Here is a 13,705-nt window from a genome sequence, read left to right as displayed (position 1 = left end):
ATATGACTATGGAAACGCCGCCATCCTTGTGATTGACGTCTTTAGCAGCCAATCATAATTATATTCTGTTTGATTTGCTTTCCGCTCAACCAATGAAGTCACAGGAGCTCATTTTGTGTCACATACTTCCAGGTTCGGTAGAGAAGGAAGGGGTCGAGCGAGGTGTTGCACCGCAGGTTTGTGTTTTGTCGATATTTTCCCCCCTTATCTTTGTTACATTGAGCATAATGTAGTTGAAGTGCACCGGTGCTGGGAAAAGAAATACATCTGTCGTATATTATCAGCAGTCTATTCGTTTGTAATTGTGTATCCGAGGCAACGCTGCCTAACTAGCTGCCCTGGGTAGCTCCATTTGTGCTCAACCGAAATTATGGCAACATGGCGAAATTAGCCAACCGCTAGCTTGAGTGGCTCGGGCTGGTCTTTGTATTGATCGATTGGTAACGGTTTATAAATCCACTCCCGTTCGATCACAACCATATCACTACCCACCGTACCATAACCGATTGGTTAAGTGAAAAGATTGCGACCGACATTTGGCAGAAATCTGTAATTCAAATAAAGGCGAAGGAGCTCGATGCTAACGCACTTCCCTCCAGCTTCGTTAGCTGCCCCGGTAGCTAACCTTAACTACAGCTTAGGTAACGGGCGCTAAGTTAGCTTCAAACGAGCGAGCTCACTTTCGGTTTAGTCGATGTCATACTTTTAACGACTTCATTTCTGTTGTGGGTTATCAGACTGCTTGAAAATGAGAATTCGCTTCATTGTTTGGCGATTATTACTAAATTATCGATCACGTTTATTTTTAGGGCATTTGACGTGAACATTATTCGTTATCATTCCTTGTCACCATTCACCAGTGATTAACTCATCTGCTGATTCCTGGACGGTGGCAGCCGCACTCTTCTATCATCTCGAAACATTGCTCAGCGCTTCTCTCTCCGGCCAAACACTCCTATTCATGTGCTGATATGGCTACTGATAACTTTAAAATGATATCGGGTTCCTTTATATAACAGTAGTCATTAATAAACGCTCGAGATGTGCTCAAGTCATGTTGCCTTGCATTACAGTCACATTGATCCAAACGCAAGAGTTAAATACAAGATGTTCAATCGTGCGTTTCAAACTTTGCAATCACTGAGTCTTTCATAGGGCGACATTTCAGCATTTAAAGTCGCCTCTCCCTCCCAGACAGGTCGTAGGAGCTGTTTGGTCCTTGCTTTTTTAGATCCGCCTATCAACACGCCCTTGACGCTGTAATAAATATCGGTGAGTGCTGGGTTTCAGCCAGTTTTCCTCATTTTTATCCCTCAGACAAGTAGCTGGATTTCCATCACACTGCTTGAATTGTCTAATTGTTTTTTTTCCTTCTGGCTCTTATGATGTTGACAGACAACCACAGCTCACAGGGGCCGGTTTTGTGCTTCTCTCTCCCTGCTGCTGCCACCTGTATCCCAGACCGAGGTGTTCACCTCCTCTCTGCTTCTGTCAGAAGACCATGGACACAGAAATCGATCAACAAGAAGAGACTTCATTCAGCAACACAGAGACTAATGGTATAAAGCGTAACTTCTTTATTCTTTCGGCTATGTTGTGAAAATGCATCGGTTTATTGTGTTTGTAAAGAAATAATTGCAATCCTTTAGCAGTGTATTTACAACTGTACATGTTTAAGATTACTGCAAGTTACGTACGTCAAGTCTTTTGTTGTGCAATCCTTATCTGTACATTAACTGATCTCCACGTGAAATTGTGTTCACCTTTCAGAGAAGGTTTTTAAAATCTGTCACTTTCCTGCCTTTGCACACAGTGATTTGTGTCTATTTAGCTTAAATATAAGAACAGACTCAAAATATAAGACTTGTAATTGTATGATTCACTGCTTTCTGTGGTCTTTTTGGATAATTTCTTGTTGAAGGTGATATGTGCAGACTTGTTAGGCTGTGTTTTTATCTTCTTATGCCAGGTAAGCGCCCTGCTGAGGATGCAGATGAGCAGAAATCATTCAAGCGCTCCAGGAACTCGGATGAGATGGTTGAGCTTCGCATCCTCCTGCAGAGCAAAGTAAATCAGCTTCCCTTTCATTTCGCGTTTCATGTTGAACCCTTATGTGATTATTGGTATTTTTGTCTCGTTCTCCTGGGCTCCCCATCTGTAAGACTGCAGATTTCTCATACTCCCTCCTTTTTATGCAGTTTTCTTTTTGTTGCCCTGATCACATTTTTTTTCTCTTTCAATAATTAATTTTTGCATTTGACAACAGGTATTTGTACAATCATTGTGCTTTTCTTTAGATTATTTGTCATATTATTTTGCATCTTGACTGTTAATTAAAACACCCTAGTTCACATTGTCTTGTTGTTAGCAGTTTTTGTAAGTATTCTTTGTATTCTCAGAATGCAGGAGCTGTAATTGGGAAGGGTGGCAAAAACATCAAAGCCCTTCGCACAGACGTGAGTACTTATATTTTGTACACCCTGCAATTTTTTTTAGTTTAGAACTTTTATTTTGTATTGTATATTTTTCTCTTTACTGGTCTCTCAAACCTCCCCAGTCTCCTCTGTAGGGCAGCAGTTCTTTTTAGATTGGTAACTGATTAAAACTTCTTTTGGTATTTGGCATTGATATTGGTTTTTTCCAAGTAACTAAGGGGTGTGGCAGCTGATGCCCATGTTATTAGCCTTCTGTTCATGAGATCTCCTGGTAAACCCTTTGAAGTTGGTTTTATCTTTTGCTTTTCACATGACCATTATGTGATTGCCTCAGCTAAACTGACCCTAGGCACAAAAGTCCAATTTAATGTCTATTTGTTTCTCCATAATGAGAATTTATTGTAGCACTGCTGTTGCGGCAACACTGATGCTCTTGTTAATCTAAATTTATGGGCACAGTGCTGAGTTCGTGAGGTCACCTGCAGCGCACGCTATCATTTAAGTAAACATTTTTTTAAATAACTGTTAAGGCAAACCAATTCTTGGCCAGTTCTTGATTCATTCAATGTCATTGCCTCTTTTCTCTAGCCCTCCACAGTTTGTCCCCCTCCCCTCTTTCTCACTGTCTCTGGTTTATTCCCCAACATTGAATCTTCATGTTCTTAATATGCCATTACCCATTTTCCAATGTCACCTTTTCTCCTTTTCTCTCTTTGACAAACCAATCTCTGAGAGAATCAAATTCAAGTCACGTTTGAACAGTGTAGAGCCTGTATATTAAAAATGTATTCCTCTTCCCTCTTCCCTCTCCCTTGTTTATTATTTTACTGTTTACTTTTTGCCCACTTCCTCCTCTGTTGCCCATGTTCTGGATGGCCCCTCCTGCGCCCGCCCACCTGACACCCTGGTTGGCCCTGCCCATAATCGCGCCCTGTCCCTAAATGGGCGCCTTACTTGATTGACATCTGTGCTCGAATGGCCCTGGCCCCTGCCCATGCCACGCCCAGTACAATGCCAGTGTGTCAGTCCCAGACAGCAGTGGGCCTGAGCGGTATGTCCCTAAGCTCCTCCCTCTCACTGCCTGACTACAGGTCAAACAAACAAGAAGAGATGAATAATAATAGTCATCCTGCCTCTGTCAAGTCACTGTATTTTAACCTACCTGTTCTCACAGTATATTAGCCTGAGTCAAAATGCCTAAATGCGTTCATGTCCAAATCTGCCTGTTGAGCCTGTAAAAGCCATATGAACATCCTTTTATATGCCATTTTTTAAAGTCACGTCAGCATTTAAACTTAGGCTGGTGTTTTTCTACAATCTGCCACTGTCTTTTTTAATCTTTGCTATAATAATCTGTGCAATATGTCCGTTTTTTATTTTATTTTATTATTTTAATTGATGATCATCTATCCTCTTTATCTTCCGCGTTTTCACTTCCCTCCCCCCTCAGAGTGGATATTCTGGTGTTCGTGTTTTTTGTTAGTTTCATGAGCTCACTTGTTTCTCGCATCATCGCATTCTTTCCTTGTGATGTCCTCCTTGTATCGATAGACTCAGATTGTCCATCCATTCTAAAGCGGAACTTTCAAGCTAAGATTCAAGTGTTGTGTGATTGTGTCTGTGTGTTTTTCCTTTCCTGTCTTCTGCTTCATCTGAACTTGGTGGTTGACTGCTGGAGCTATTGAAAGTATAGGATATCACTCTCTGTCCCGCTCATCTCTGCATTCTTTGGTTTTATATTAATTGCTTCTCCCATCCTTTTAAAGAGCATCAACTCGAGTGGTGGCAGAATTCATTTACCATGGTATAATCTGCTCTGTTACTCTCCCTTAGAAGCCTACCATTCTGCTTCCATGTACAGACTTTGCTTAAGTTCTCCTGATCAGTACAATCATTGTGTTTATTTTATTATGCCACTAGGTGGGTGCAGACAACAAAAATTTGTTTTCAATTTGTAGGCCAAATGAATCACCATGATCACAGTTCAAGCATTTTGCAACTTGCAAGTAATGAGAAATGGAAGTGAAGTTTTATTAGTCCTTCCTGTCTTCACCGATATTAATAGTTGGGTGAGGCACCTTATTTGAGGTATATGTTGTCAAAGTCTTTGTGGTGTGCATCCACCGACCTATGCTTTAGGACTTTAGATTTCTCTCTAGCACCATTGGTGCTTATTCCTGCCAGATTCTCCTAAACGTCACGCTCCCCGTCTTGCCCCTTCAGTGGTCACCAAATGCAGTCACTTTTCTTTGGGTCCTTTTGTTAATTTTGTCTCTTTACTTCCTTTCTCTGGATAAAGACTGTTTTCTTTTCATTGCATTGTTTGGGTGCCAGCTTTTTTTGCCAGTTACAGGGTACAGTTATCAGGAATTTAGCATGTAAAATTTAGAAAATACTGGACGTTAACATTTCATTCAGCTGTGTTAGTCTCAGTAGAGAGTTTTCAATGGGGTTTGACTGTTTTTCTGTGGGGAAAAAAGGGGTCCATTATGAATTCTATGATCTGAAATGTTGTTCCCTCCCTCCTGCGATGCCTTGCTGGCACCTCCACCCTTTGTGTGGCTGTGCTCTGTTTTGTCATTGGTGGATGAAATATGAAGCATCCTGAGCATCAGTGCCGACATTGAGACCGTTGGAGAAATCCTGCTGAAGATTATCCCAACGTTGGAGGAGGTGAGCACTTATTGAAGTCCTCGTCTTTTTCTTTTCTGAATTTAACTTCCAAACTGTCTTTTGAAAATGTACAGTGCATTTTACTCCTTGTTTGTATTTGCAGGTAAGTTAAACTAGACCCATTTGAATCCTGTTCAATTGCTTTTGCTTACATTCTGTTTTGAGGCTGTGTATGACACTGTTGGCATGTCAATAAGAACTTTCAAACTGAAATTGAAAACAATTCATAGATTATTATTTTTGTCATTATAAGGGTGTATGACACCCTATTATGTGACGTATGGTAATATGTTTTTTGCCATCTTTTATATATTCTACTTGAACTTGAATGATTTTGCCAACATAAGACCCAGGCAGGTTTGAGTCTTTTTTGGGGGATGGAATGGATTGCATCATGTTATGAACATGTTTAATGTCCTCACAGTACCAGCAGTACAATGGCATGGATTTTGATTGTGAGCTGCGTCTGCTGATCCACCAGAGCCTGGCTGGCTCGATCATCGGGGTGAAGGGAGCCAAGATCAAGGAGCTCCGTGAGGTATGTTCACACAATTAGTGGGTGTCCTTTTTCCCACAGTTCTCTGTTTTTGCCGTTTTCCACTTGTAACAAGAATGCATCTCTTCAAATTGAAGACAGCTAGAGGTATTGAGACAGGATATGGTTTTTGTTTTTTGTTTTGTTGTTTTATGTTGTTAATATTCTTGAGTTAATATTTTCATTTTGCTGCCTTAAATTTACACAATGCCCATAGTACAAAATGTGTTCTGTTATACCTTAAAAATATAGTAAAATTACATATTTGTGTTTTCATGAGTGCTTTTAGTTGTTTTTTCCCCTTGTAAATAAGCAACTGTACTGTATAGTAGTAGTCCTTTTTTATGTACCTACTCATGTGTGCTTCTATGTGTGTGTCTTCAGAACACAAAGACCAGCATCAAGCTGTTTCAGGAGTGTTGTCCCCAGTCGACAGACCGTGTAGTGCTGGTTGGCGGTAAAACGGAGAGGGTGGTAGAGTGTATAAAGACTATGCTGGAGCTCGTCTCTGAAGTAAGAACCTTTTACAGTGTTTGTGAGGCCTTTTGTAGTTTTCCATGCTTTGGCCTATTTGAATGTTTTCTTTGTGGTTCAAGATACATTGATGCTTGGAAAAATTTAAGTTCTGTTACTTTTAAGTTTTTGAATTTTGTTGGTAATGATTTCAGAATGGCAGCATTTACTGCTCTTTTAGGCCATTTTATTTAACAGCAGGAAGATGATATTATTAGATTATTCTTCTTCTCAAGCAGGTCAATATATCTTTTTCTTGTTCTCTTCCTTTTTAGGCTCCCATAAAGGGCCGTACACAGCCCTATGACCCCAACTTCTATGACGAAACATATGAATATGGTGGTTTTACCATGATGTTTGAGGAGAGAGGGGGTGGCCGTAGGCTCATGGGAGGCTTTCCCATACGCGGAGGGCGGTCCAGCGGTAATGACCGTGCCTTTGACCGAATGCCCTCGAGCAGAGGGGCACGGGGACCCATGCCTCCCTCCCGCCGCGATTATGATGAGATGAGTCCTCGCCGAGGTCCTCCACCCCACCCAAGTAGGGTTGGAAGAGGGAGTGGCCGTGGACGCAACATGCCCATGGGACACCCACACAGAGGGTAAGAAATAAACTATATACAGGTTGTCACGCTCGTGCTTTGCTTTTTCTTGTTCACAGATGTGAGTCTTGTCATAAGGCATGGCCTTAATTGAGTATGGTACAAATAAAGTCTTGTGAGCATTCTCTGTTTTACTGAATACTGCAGTGCAAAATGACTGCATGACCCCACTCATTAGTTTAAAGTTAAGATGTCATTTTCCTGTGTTAATCTCTTGATTTTTAAGTGATATTTTAGACATACAAGGCAGACCTCTTCCAGAGAACTTTTTTTTTCCTACATCTGCATATTCAAAGCTTAGTCCTTGTTCATTTGCTTATTTTCCATTCAGGTGCATTCTGTTAACAGATTCACTAGATTTGCTTTGCATTGTCTTTTATAGAATAAATCGAGTCCGGTGTTCTGCATGTGATCAGTGTCAGACTCTGCACCTTTCTTGAAACAGTGGTATTCATGATTATCATTCCATTAAGTGTATGTGCTCATCATTGTATGTCTGGGTGTGTTTGTGTTTGTCTTTTTTTCTCCATTTACATCTTGCCCACAGAGATGATCGTTACTATGACTCGTACCGTGGCTCAGATGAAAGGTCAAAGTAAGTTTCTGTCCCTACCTCTGATTAACTGTTCTAATTCATCTTAACAGGGATACATTGACATTCTGATGTTTTGTTGTTTTGTATCACCTGCACTTGCCGCAAAATAGGTGCTTTGTAATTTACTGCAGCAATAATTCCTTGTTAATACCATTGGGTGGGGCTTCCTGTTGTGCAGCATTTTACCCTTTGGTCTTTGTCAGGAATGATTTACTCGCTGACAGGTGCTCTGCATAAATTCTATTCACTAATGTGACAAATCATTTGGTGGCAGTGTATTCAAGTTAAGTTGCAAGTGTTGAGGTATCCCTATACATTCTTTTTTCCTTTGCCTTCTAACTTAATTGTTACAGCTTTTGAATATGTCTGGTATCCTCTTCTGATGCCTTGTGAGAAACTAACACTCTTTGTAAACTTTTCCTGTCTTGTCATATACCTAACTCTTAATACTTACTTTGTGATGCTTTTGTTTGTAATGTACTACCTACAGCCCCCTCCCCTGATCCTCATTCACCTGTTCACAGTCCACATATTCAGAGTAATTATTAGGGAATGACAGTAAAGTTGTATGACAACCTCTTTTGTCTTTCCTGTGCTAGTAACCCATTCAATCTGCTATTCCTTCCACACAAACCATGTTTGAGAGAATATAGTTCTTGTGGTGTGTATGAGGGTCATGTGCTGGTGTGAAGCTGACATTTGTCACTTGGGTCGTTTGCAAAATGGCATGCTTTCACAAGCTGGCTAGTAATCAGAGAGGATCTTTCTAATATTTACTGTTGTACATAAATGCAACATTTCGACAGACTTTTAAATTAGTTTCTTCTCTTAAGTCCGGTTTCCAATAACAAATTAATTTGAAAAAGAATAATTTTGGTAGTTGATAGTCTGTTTAAGAGCCAACGCTCGATTTAGACGGTCACCGCGAGCGCCGGGAATCATGGGAGGTTGATGACATCATACAAAGTGGCTGCCTCCATGAAGAAAACATGATAGGCGGTTCAGCTCGATCGTGCGCTCGACTTCGACGGTCGCCATTTCGACTAAAAACGTCGCAAATGGCGACCTGGCGACCGTCGAAATCGAGCGCTGAGAGCTCCATTAAATTTAAAAATGAGAACCTATGTTCTCCACAAAACTAGAGAAATATATCAATATATGTTCTAGGTTTAGTGTCAGTTGTCTACATCTAGACAATGATAAAATATATCAAACTGATATAGCTGATGCCTGTCTGAATATGTTGGTTTTAATATTTTTCTTAACTAGTGACATGATAGCTAATGATCTAAATTTGTAATCCAACAGATAGATGGTGTCAAGCAAAAATTAAGTAATATGAAGTTAAGCTGAGGTTGTAGCTTGACATGATATTAACATCCATGCATGTATGTTCTTCAGGAACAGCAAGAGGACCAAGTAAATCCAAACACATTTCTTAAGCTAATTCCTTTATTTGAGCTAAGTCGTGGGGGAAAAAAAGCAACAGCCCTTGGCTCTGATCATCATCACCACCACCTGTCACTCCTCTCACCATAACACTGTCAGAGCTGTTCCTGTTACTGTGTGGGAAGATGGCTGAGAGGAAATGTGTTTATACTGTAATCTTGCTCAGCGTGTGTGTGCAGTTTGACCTAGACCAGAAATTTTCTTTGGAATGTTGTCAAGCATTTTTTTTCAAAGCATTTTCTATTTCTTTCCACCCCAACCCACATTTCTCTCTGTGTCTCTCTCTGCCTGTCTCTGCCCCCCCCCCCGGCCAACAGTGACAGAAGAGGCAGACCGGATCGCTATAGCGAGAACATGGTTAGTGACCCTTTGCTAAATGCATGCAGTTCTGGTACTAGCATCTCACTGGGTGCCAACATCCTCAGGCTAGCATACTGGTTGGTCCTAGCACTAGACAATATGCTGTGATTGTCCATTGTCCTGTTATGACAATAGCGGTTTATTGACCGTACAACCAAAGCTGGTCACTTACACACATGCATGTGCATACACTCATCTGAGTCATGGATCCAAGCTAGTTTTGCCATGGTGTAAACCATCCCACCAAATGACCGTAATCACCACAGCCGGAGACACCCCATAATAATCAGCTATAATTGCCCTCTTACTGTGTACTTTTCACGGCCAGCCTGTTTTTCCTGCAAAGCGAGAGAGGATGTTGGGGGTGGGGAGGGTGGGGGTGGCCATGGTTCGTTGCTAAGCACTAATAACGCTTTGTTGACAGACTGGAAGGTCTCTCTCTCCCTCTCCCTCTCTGAGAGCTGGCAGGATACTGCCTGCCGTTGCTCAGCAACAGCTTTTTGAATTGCTTGTTGCCCTGGTGACAGCAGCAGCTGAATAGCAGCTGAAAATGGGGGCTGATGGAGATGCAAGGAGAGACGGGAAGGGGGGGATGGAGGGAGGGAAGAAGGAGGAGTCTGTCTTGTGGATGAAAACTGGGTGGCTTTTAGTTTAGTCTACTCCATGGACGAGGCTGGTGCATTATCCATACATTTATTCTTACAATCCGTTAAGGAATCGTTTGTGCAGTATGTAACCCGTCTGTGTCTCTGTTTGTTTTTTTCCAGAGTGGCGGAGGATATGGTAAGTGCTAAGCTTTATGTTTTTCTGTGACATTATATTTAAATGGTTGCAGGTCTATGTGTCTTAATGTACCTAAAGACTACAGGTCTCAGGGCTCTTTCAAAAATGTCCCAAGTATTTTGCCATAGACATAACATCTGTATAATGGTAAGCTGGCTGATGGGACGCTGAAGCTAACAGTAAGGTTTTGGGGTTATTGGTTTATTATGATATTGTACTTTAAAATGGCACGCCATTTTACTGAAAATATGTGTTGACAACAAATCTTCAGGATGTGCATACAGAATGGGTTATATATAATTCAATAGATGGCTGTTGAGGAGCTTTTTAACACGTCTAACCATGTTTGAGTTAATGTTGTGGTGAGTAATTTGAATATTTGTTTACAAATGTCACAGAAATAATTTATCTTGGTGTTAGTTACTGAGTCAGTGTTCCTTCTTTCTTCTCCTGGTCAGACAACAGTTCCTCCTGGGATAGCTACCAGTCAGGTGAGTGTCTACACTTCCTCAATCTGGATGATTTAAAAAAATTTGCAGAGCCATGTGTGATAATGTTGGCAGCCAAGTATTGATTTTTAGTGCTCTACTTACTTCCCCACTGTGTCCACACTCCTTGCCCCTGGTTGTCTGCTCTGGATTTCACCTCTCCCCTCCCTCTTGCCATCAGGTGGACGGGGCTCCTATAATGACATGGGGGGTCCAGTCATCACCACACAAGTGACGATCCCTAAAGATGTGAGTAAATGACAGAAACATGAGTACAAACTTGCACAACAAAAAAGATCTGTTTTTTTCACCCACTGCCTCACAGTGTAAATATATGGACACAACATTCTTCAATACCAAATGTGATTATGATGCCTGTACTCAGTCATCATCCTTATAGCACTATGACGTGTGTGTACATCATGTAAATGACAGGTACAGTTTTCCAGTTGTAGAGACCGATAAGGTGTGTTGTTTCTCACAAACCAACTTTTCCATATGCACTCCACAATTTCCAAGGTCATAGTCACCATTCAGTATCATTTATAGAAATCATTGGAAAACTTTTCATCTCTTCACATTTACAGATTGCAAAAAAAAAAAAAAACGGCTAGAATATTTGAAACCGTATCTTCTTGAACATTTCTGTTAGTCATACATTACTCTATTTTGTTGTGTCTGTCTCCTCTTTGTCTTTCACATTTTTAAGCTAAACACATGTATCCCCAGTGCTTGTTTTTCAGCCTATTACTTGTTATATTTTCTCTTTTGCCCCCCACCTCTCTTCTTCTCTTACCCTCCTAACAGCTGGCTGGCTCTATCATCGGTAAGGGAGGCCAGCGGATCAAACAGATCCGCCATGAGTCAGGGGCCTCCATCAAGATTGATGAACCTCTGGAAGGTTCTGAGGACCGAATCATTACTATTACTGGCACCCAGGATCAGATCCAGAATGCCCAGTACCTTCTACAGAACAGGCAAGTCTTTTTGTATTGCACCGAATTTCATCTAATTAGTTGTAGAAATTCTTAATTCAGCATGCTAGTTGTAGTTAAACCATTCTTCTCTTCAGAATGAACTCATTTAGTCAATTAACCTGCATTCTTAGATTGGAACCCTTTTTGAAAACTTTCATACAACTCTTCTATTTCACTTAACCCGACCTGAGCTCGTGTCATTGTTGCATCAGTAAGGGTTGTACTACTCTGTATAGAGCTGCCCTCTTAGAAAGGGCTGTCTCACAAACACATGCTAAAAAAGAACTGCAAACACTTTAAAGATGCTAATTTTCTTCGCCTGTCTTTAAATCCTCATATTATAGATTTTGTTGAGACTGTAAATGTGTAAAAAAAAATGTTTCCCCTGAAATTGCATCCTAATACTAGTTAGCTGACTTTTTGTTGGGTTATGCAATTCTGTTGCCTGCTGTCTCTTCTACACTAACTCCCTTCCTTTCTTCCCCATGCAACCTGCAACTAGTTCAAACCTTCCTCTTACATGAAATGGCTGTGAAGGAGTAGGCAAACTTAAAAGCTTTACATATTACGTAGCTTTTTTTTTTTTTTAAAGGGTCAATGTGATTGACATGTTTCTTTGACTGTCACATTTGTCCACTGAATATTATTAGTAAAAAAAAAAATGGAGAAAAACAACAATGTCTATTTGCCATCTAAGCCGTTTCACTGTGAAGCAGGGAGTGGATTGATTCTTCCCCTGGCTGCTGCTGTGTGGAAGACTAGTGATTTTGTTGTTTTTAGTTAGATCAACCGACAACAAATCACAGTCTGCCAAATAGCACAGGCTCCTCCTCTTCTGTCTCCCCTGGCAACCAGTAGGCACGTATAATACACACTACTTCCTTGTTGATGCTATCCGAGCTTTGCCCGAATGCTAATACAGCTGTAGACCTGTTGCCCTGTCTCATGAGTAGTGTAGTGTTGCCATGGTAACTAAACCTGCCTCCCTCTTCCTTCCTCTCCTCCTCCTTCAGTGTGCTGCACCTGCTTGGACACAAGGACTAACCACACCCCTCGTTTTCCTCCTCCCCCTCCTCCTCTTCCTCTTCCTCGCTCTCCTTCAGCCACTTGTCACATCTTCGTCTTCTCTCTCTCTCTCTGCCTGTCTTTCTTACTCGCCGTCTGTCTTTCTTCCCGCTCTGCATCCCCATCCTTCTCCTCTCGAGACTTCATCCCACCCACAGTTGCATAGCAATATATTTACACAGTCATTTGTTTGTGAATTGCATTTTTCTTGTGTATTTTATTTATTATTCCACTCTTTTTATTTCAGTGTGAAGCAGTACTCTGGTCATTTGCTGTAGACCCAAGAGGCTCAGATTGAAGCAAACACAGATTGCCCTCCCCTTCCTCCCAACCTTTCTGCCCCTGTCCAACACATCCCCTTCAGACTATAATTCTGGATTGTGGGTGTCTTTTTTTTTTAATTTTATTTTTGTATTTTTTAATGAAACAGATGTCCAACATTCCTGTGCATAAAATAAAATGTAGATGTTCTGCATTTTTAAGAGTGTAGTCCATTAGTTTATCGAATACATTTTGCTTTTTTTTTTTCTAACACTCATATATCAGAATATCCTTCAGACTTCTCACAGACAAAAATAAACATAACCTTTATTTTTTGATAGGTTTGTTTTTTATGACTTTATTTTTTATGTGTTAAGTTTGTCTCCATGTGAATCTGTCCTGTGTGTGCGTGCATGTCAGCGTGTGTGGGTTGGTGTGCTTTCTGTTGTCTATATCAGTCCCTTCACTCACAGTTGTACAACATTACCACTCAGTGCAACATGCAGAATGTAAGCTTCTTTTCTTTATTGTTTCTTTTTTTGAAGTCTGTGGGGAATTTTACCCTTTAGAATGGGATCTGGGATGTTTACATTGGGACTTGTGTACACACCAGATACAGGACAGTCTAATTTCTATGAATATAGTAGTTGTGTGATGAAACAAAACTGAATCATTTGCTTAACCCCTTACATATGGAAGCTTGTTAGAAATTTGGTAAAACATTTTAATGGAGGTATGACAAATGAAAATGAACTTATCTATTTTGTCCCTGATATTTCCTGTGCTCTACACTTGTTTGCTCTCCATGCTGTAGACTTTACATTGTCAAATTGTAAGACAAATAAAGATGATGCCACTTTTTACAGAACCATTTTGAATATTTAATGAGTATGCTTGGTAAACTTTTGTTTTTGCAGCTGGAACAGTTTTCCTTTCACTGATGGCATTTAGGCCAGAATGCAGACACATA

The 13,705-nt window shown here is 40.7% G+C and overlaps 1 protein-coding gene across 4 annotated transcripts; it reads left to right on the top strand.

Annotated features, from left to right (window-relative positions):
- The first annotated feature begins 57 nt into the window (after nt 1-57).
- On the top strand, nt 58-13,603 carry hnrnpk (heterogeneous nuclear ribonucleoprotein K). 4 transcript variants are annotated; one of them, XM_022199082.2, is made up of 17 exons: nt 58-176; nt 1,195-1,272; nt 1,396-1,559; nt 1,970-2,067; nt 2,400-2,456; nt 3,443-3,486; nt 5,036-5,108; nt 5,533-5,646; nt 6,028-6,156; nt 6,432-6,757; nt 7,305-7,352; nt 9,119-9,158; nt 9,929-9,944; nt 10,403-10,435; nt 10,614-10,681; nt 11,240-11,409; nt 12,722-13,603. In XM_022199082.2, the coding sequence occupies exons 3-17, from the start codon at nt 1,502-1,504 to the stop codon at nt 12,750-12,752; spliced, it is 1,305 nt and encodes a 434-aa protein (XP_022054774.1). In that variant the 5' UTR covers nt 58-176; nt 1,195-1,272; nt 1,396-1,501; the 3' UTR covers nt 12,753-13,603. The 4 variants fall into 4 exon arrangements, with proteins under 4 accessions (XP_022054774.1, XP_022054776.1, XP_022054777.1 ...); XM_022199084.2 differs by having other exon boundaries at nt 12,423-13,603; XM_022199083.2 differs by having other exon boundaries at nt 128-176; nt 1,199-1,272.
- Nucleotides 13,604-13,705: the final 102 nt, after the last annotated feature.

The sequence above is a fragment of the Acanthochromis polyacanthus genome, chromosome 7, assembly GCF_021347895.1.
Source record: "Acanthochromis polyacanthus isolate Apoly-LR-REF ecotype Palm Island chromosome 7, KAUST_Apoly_ChrSc, whole genome shotgun sequence".
Lineage (NCBI taxonomy): Eukaryota > Metazoa > Chordata > Actinopteri > Pomacentridae > Acanthochromis > Acanthochromis polyacanthus.
This window is presented reverse-complemented; position numbering and strand designations above follow the sequence as displayed.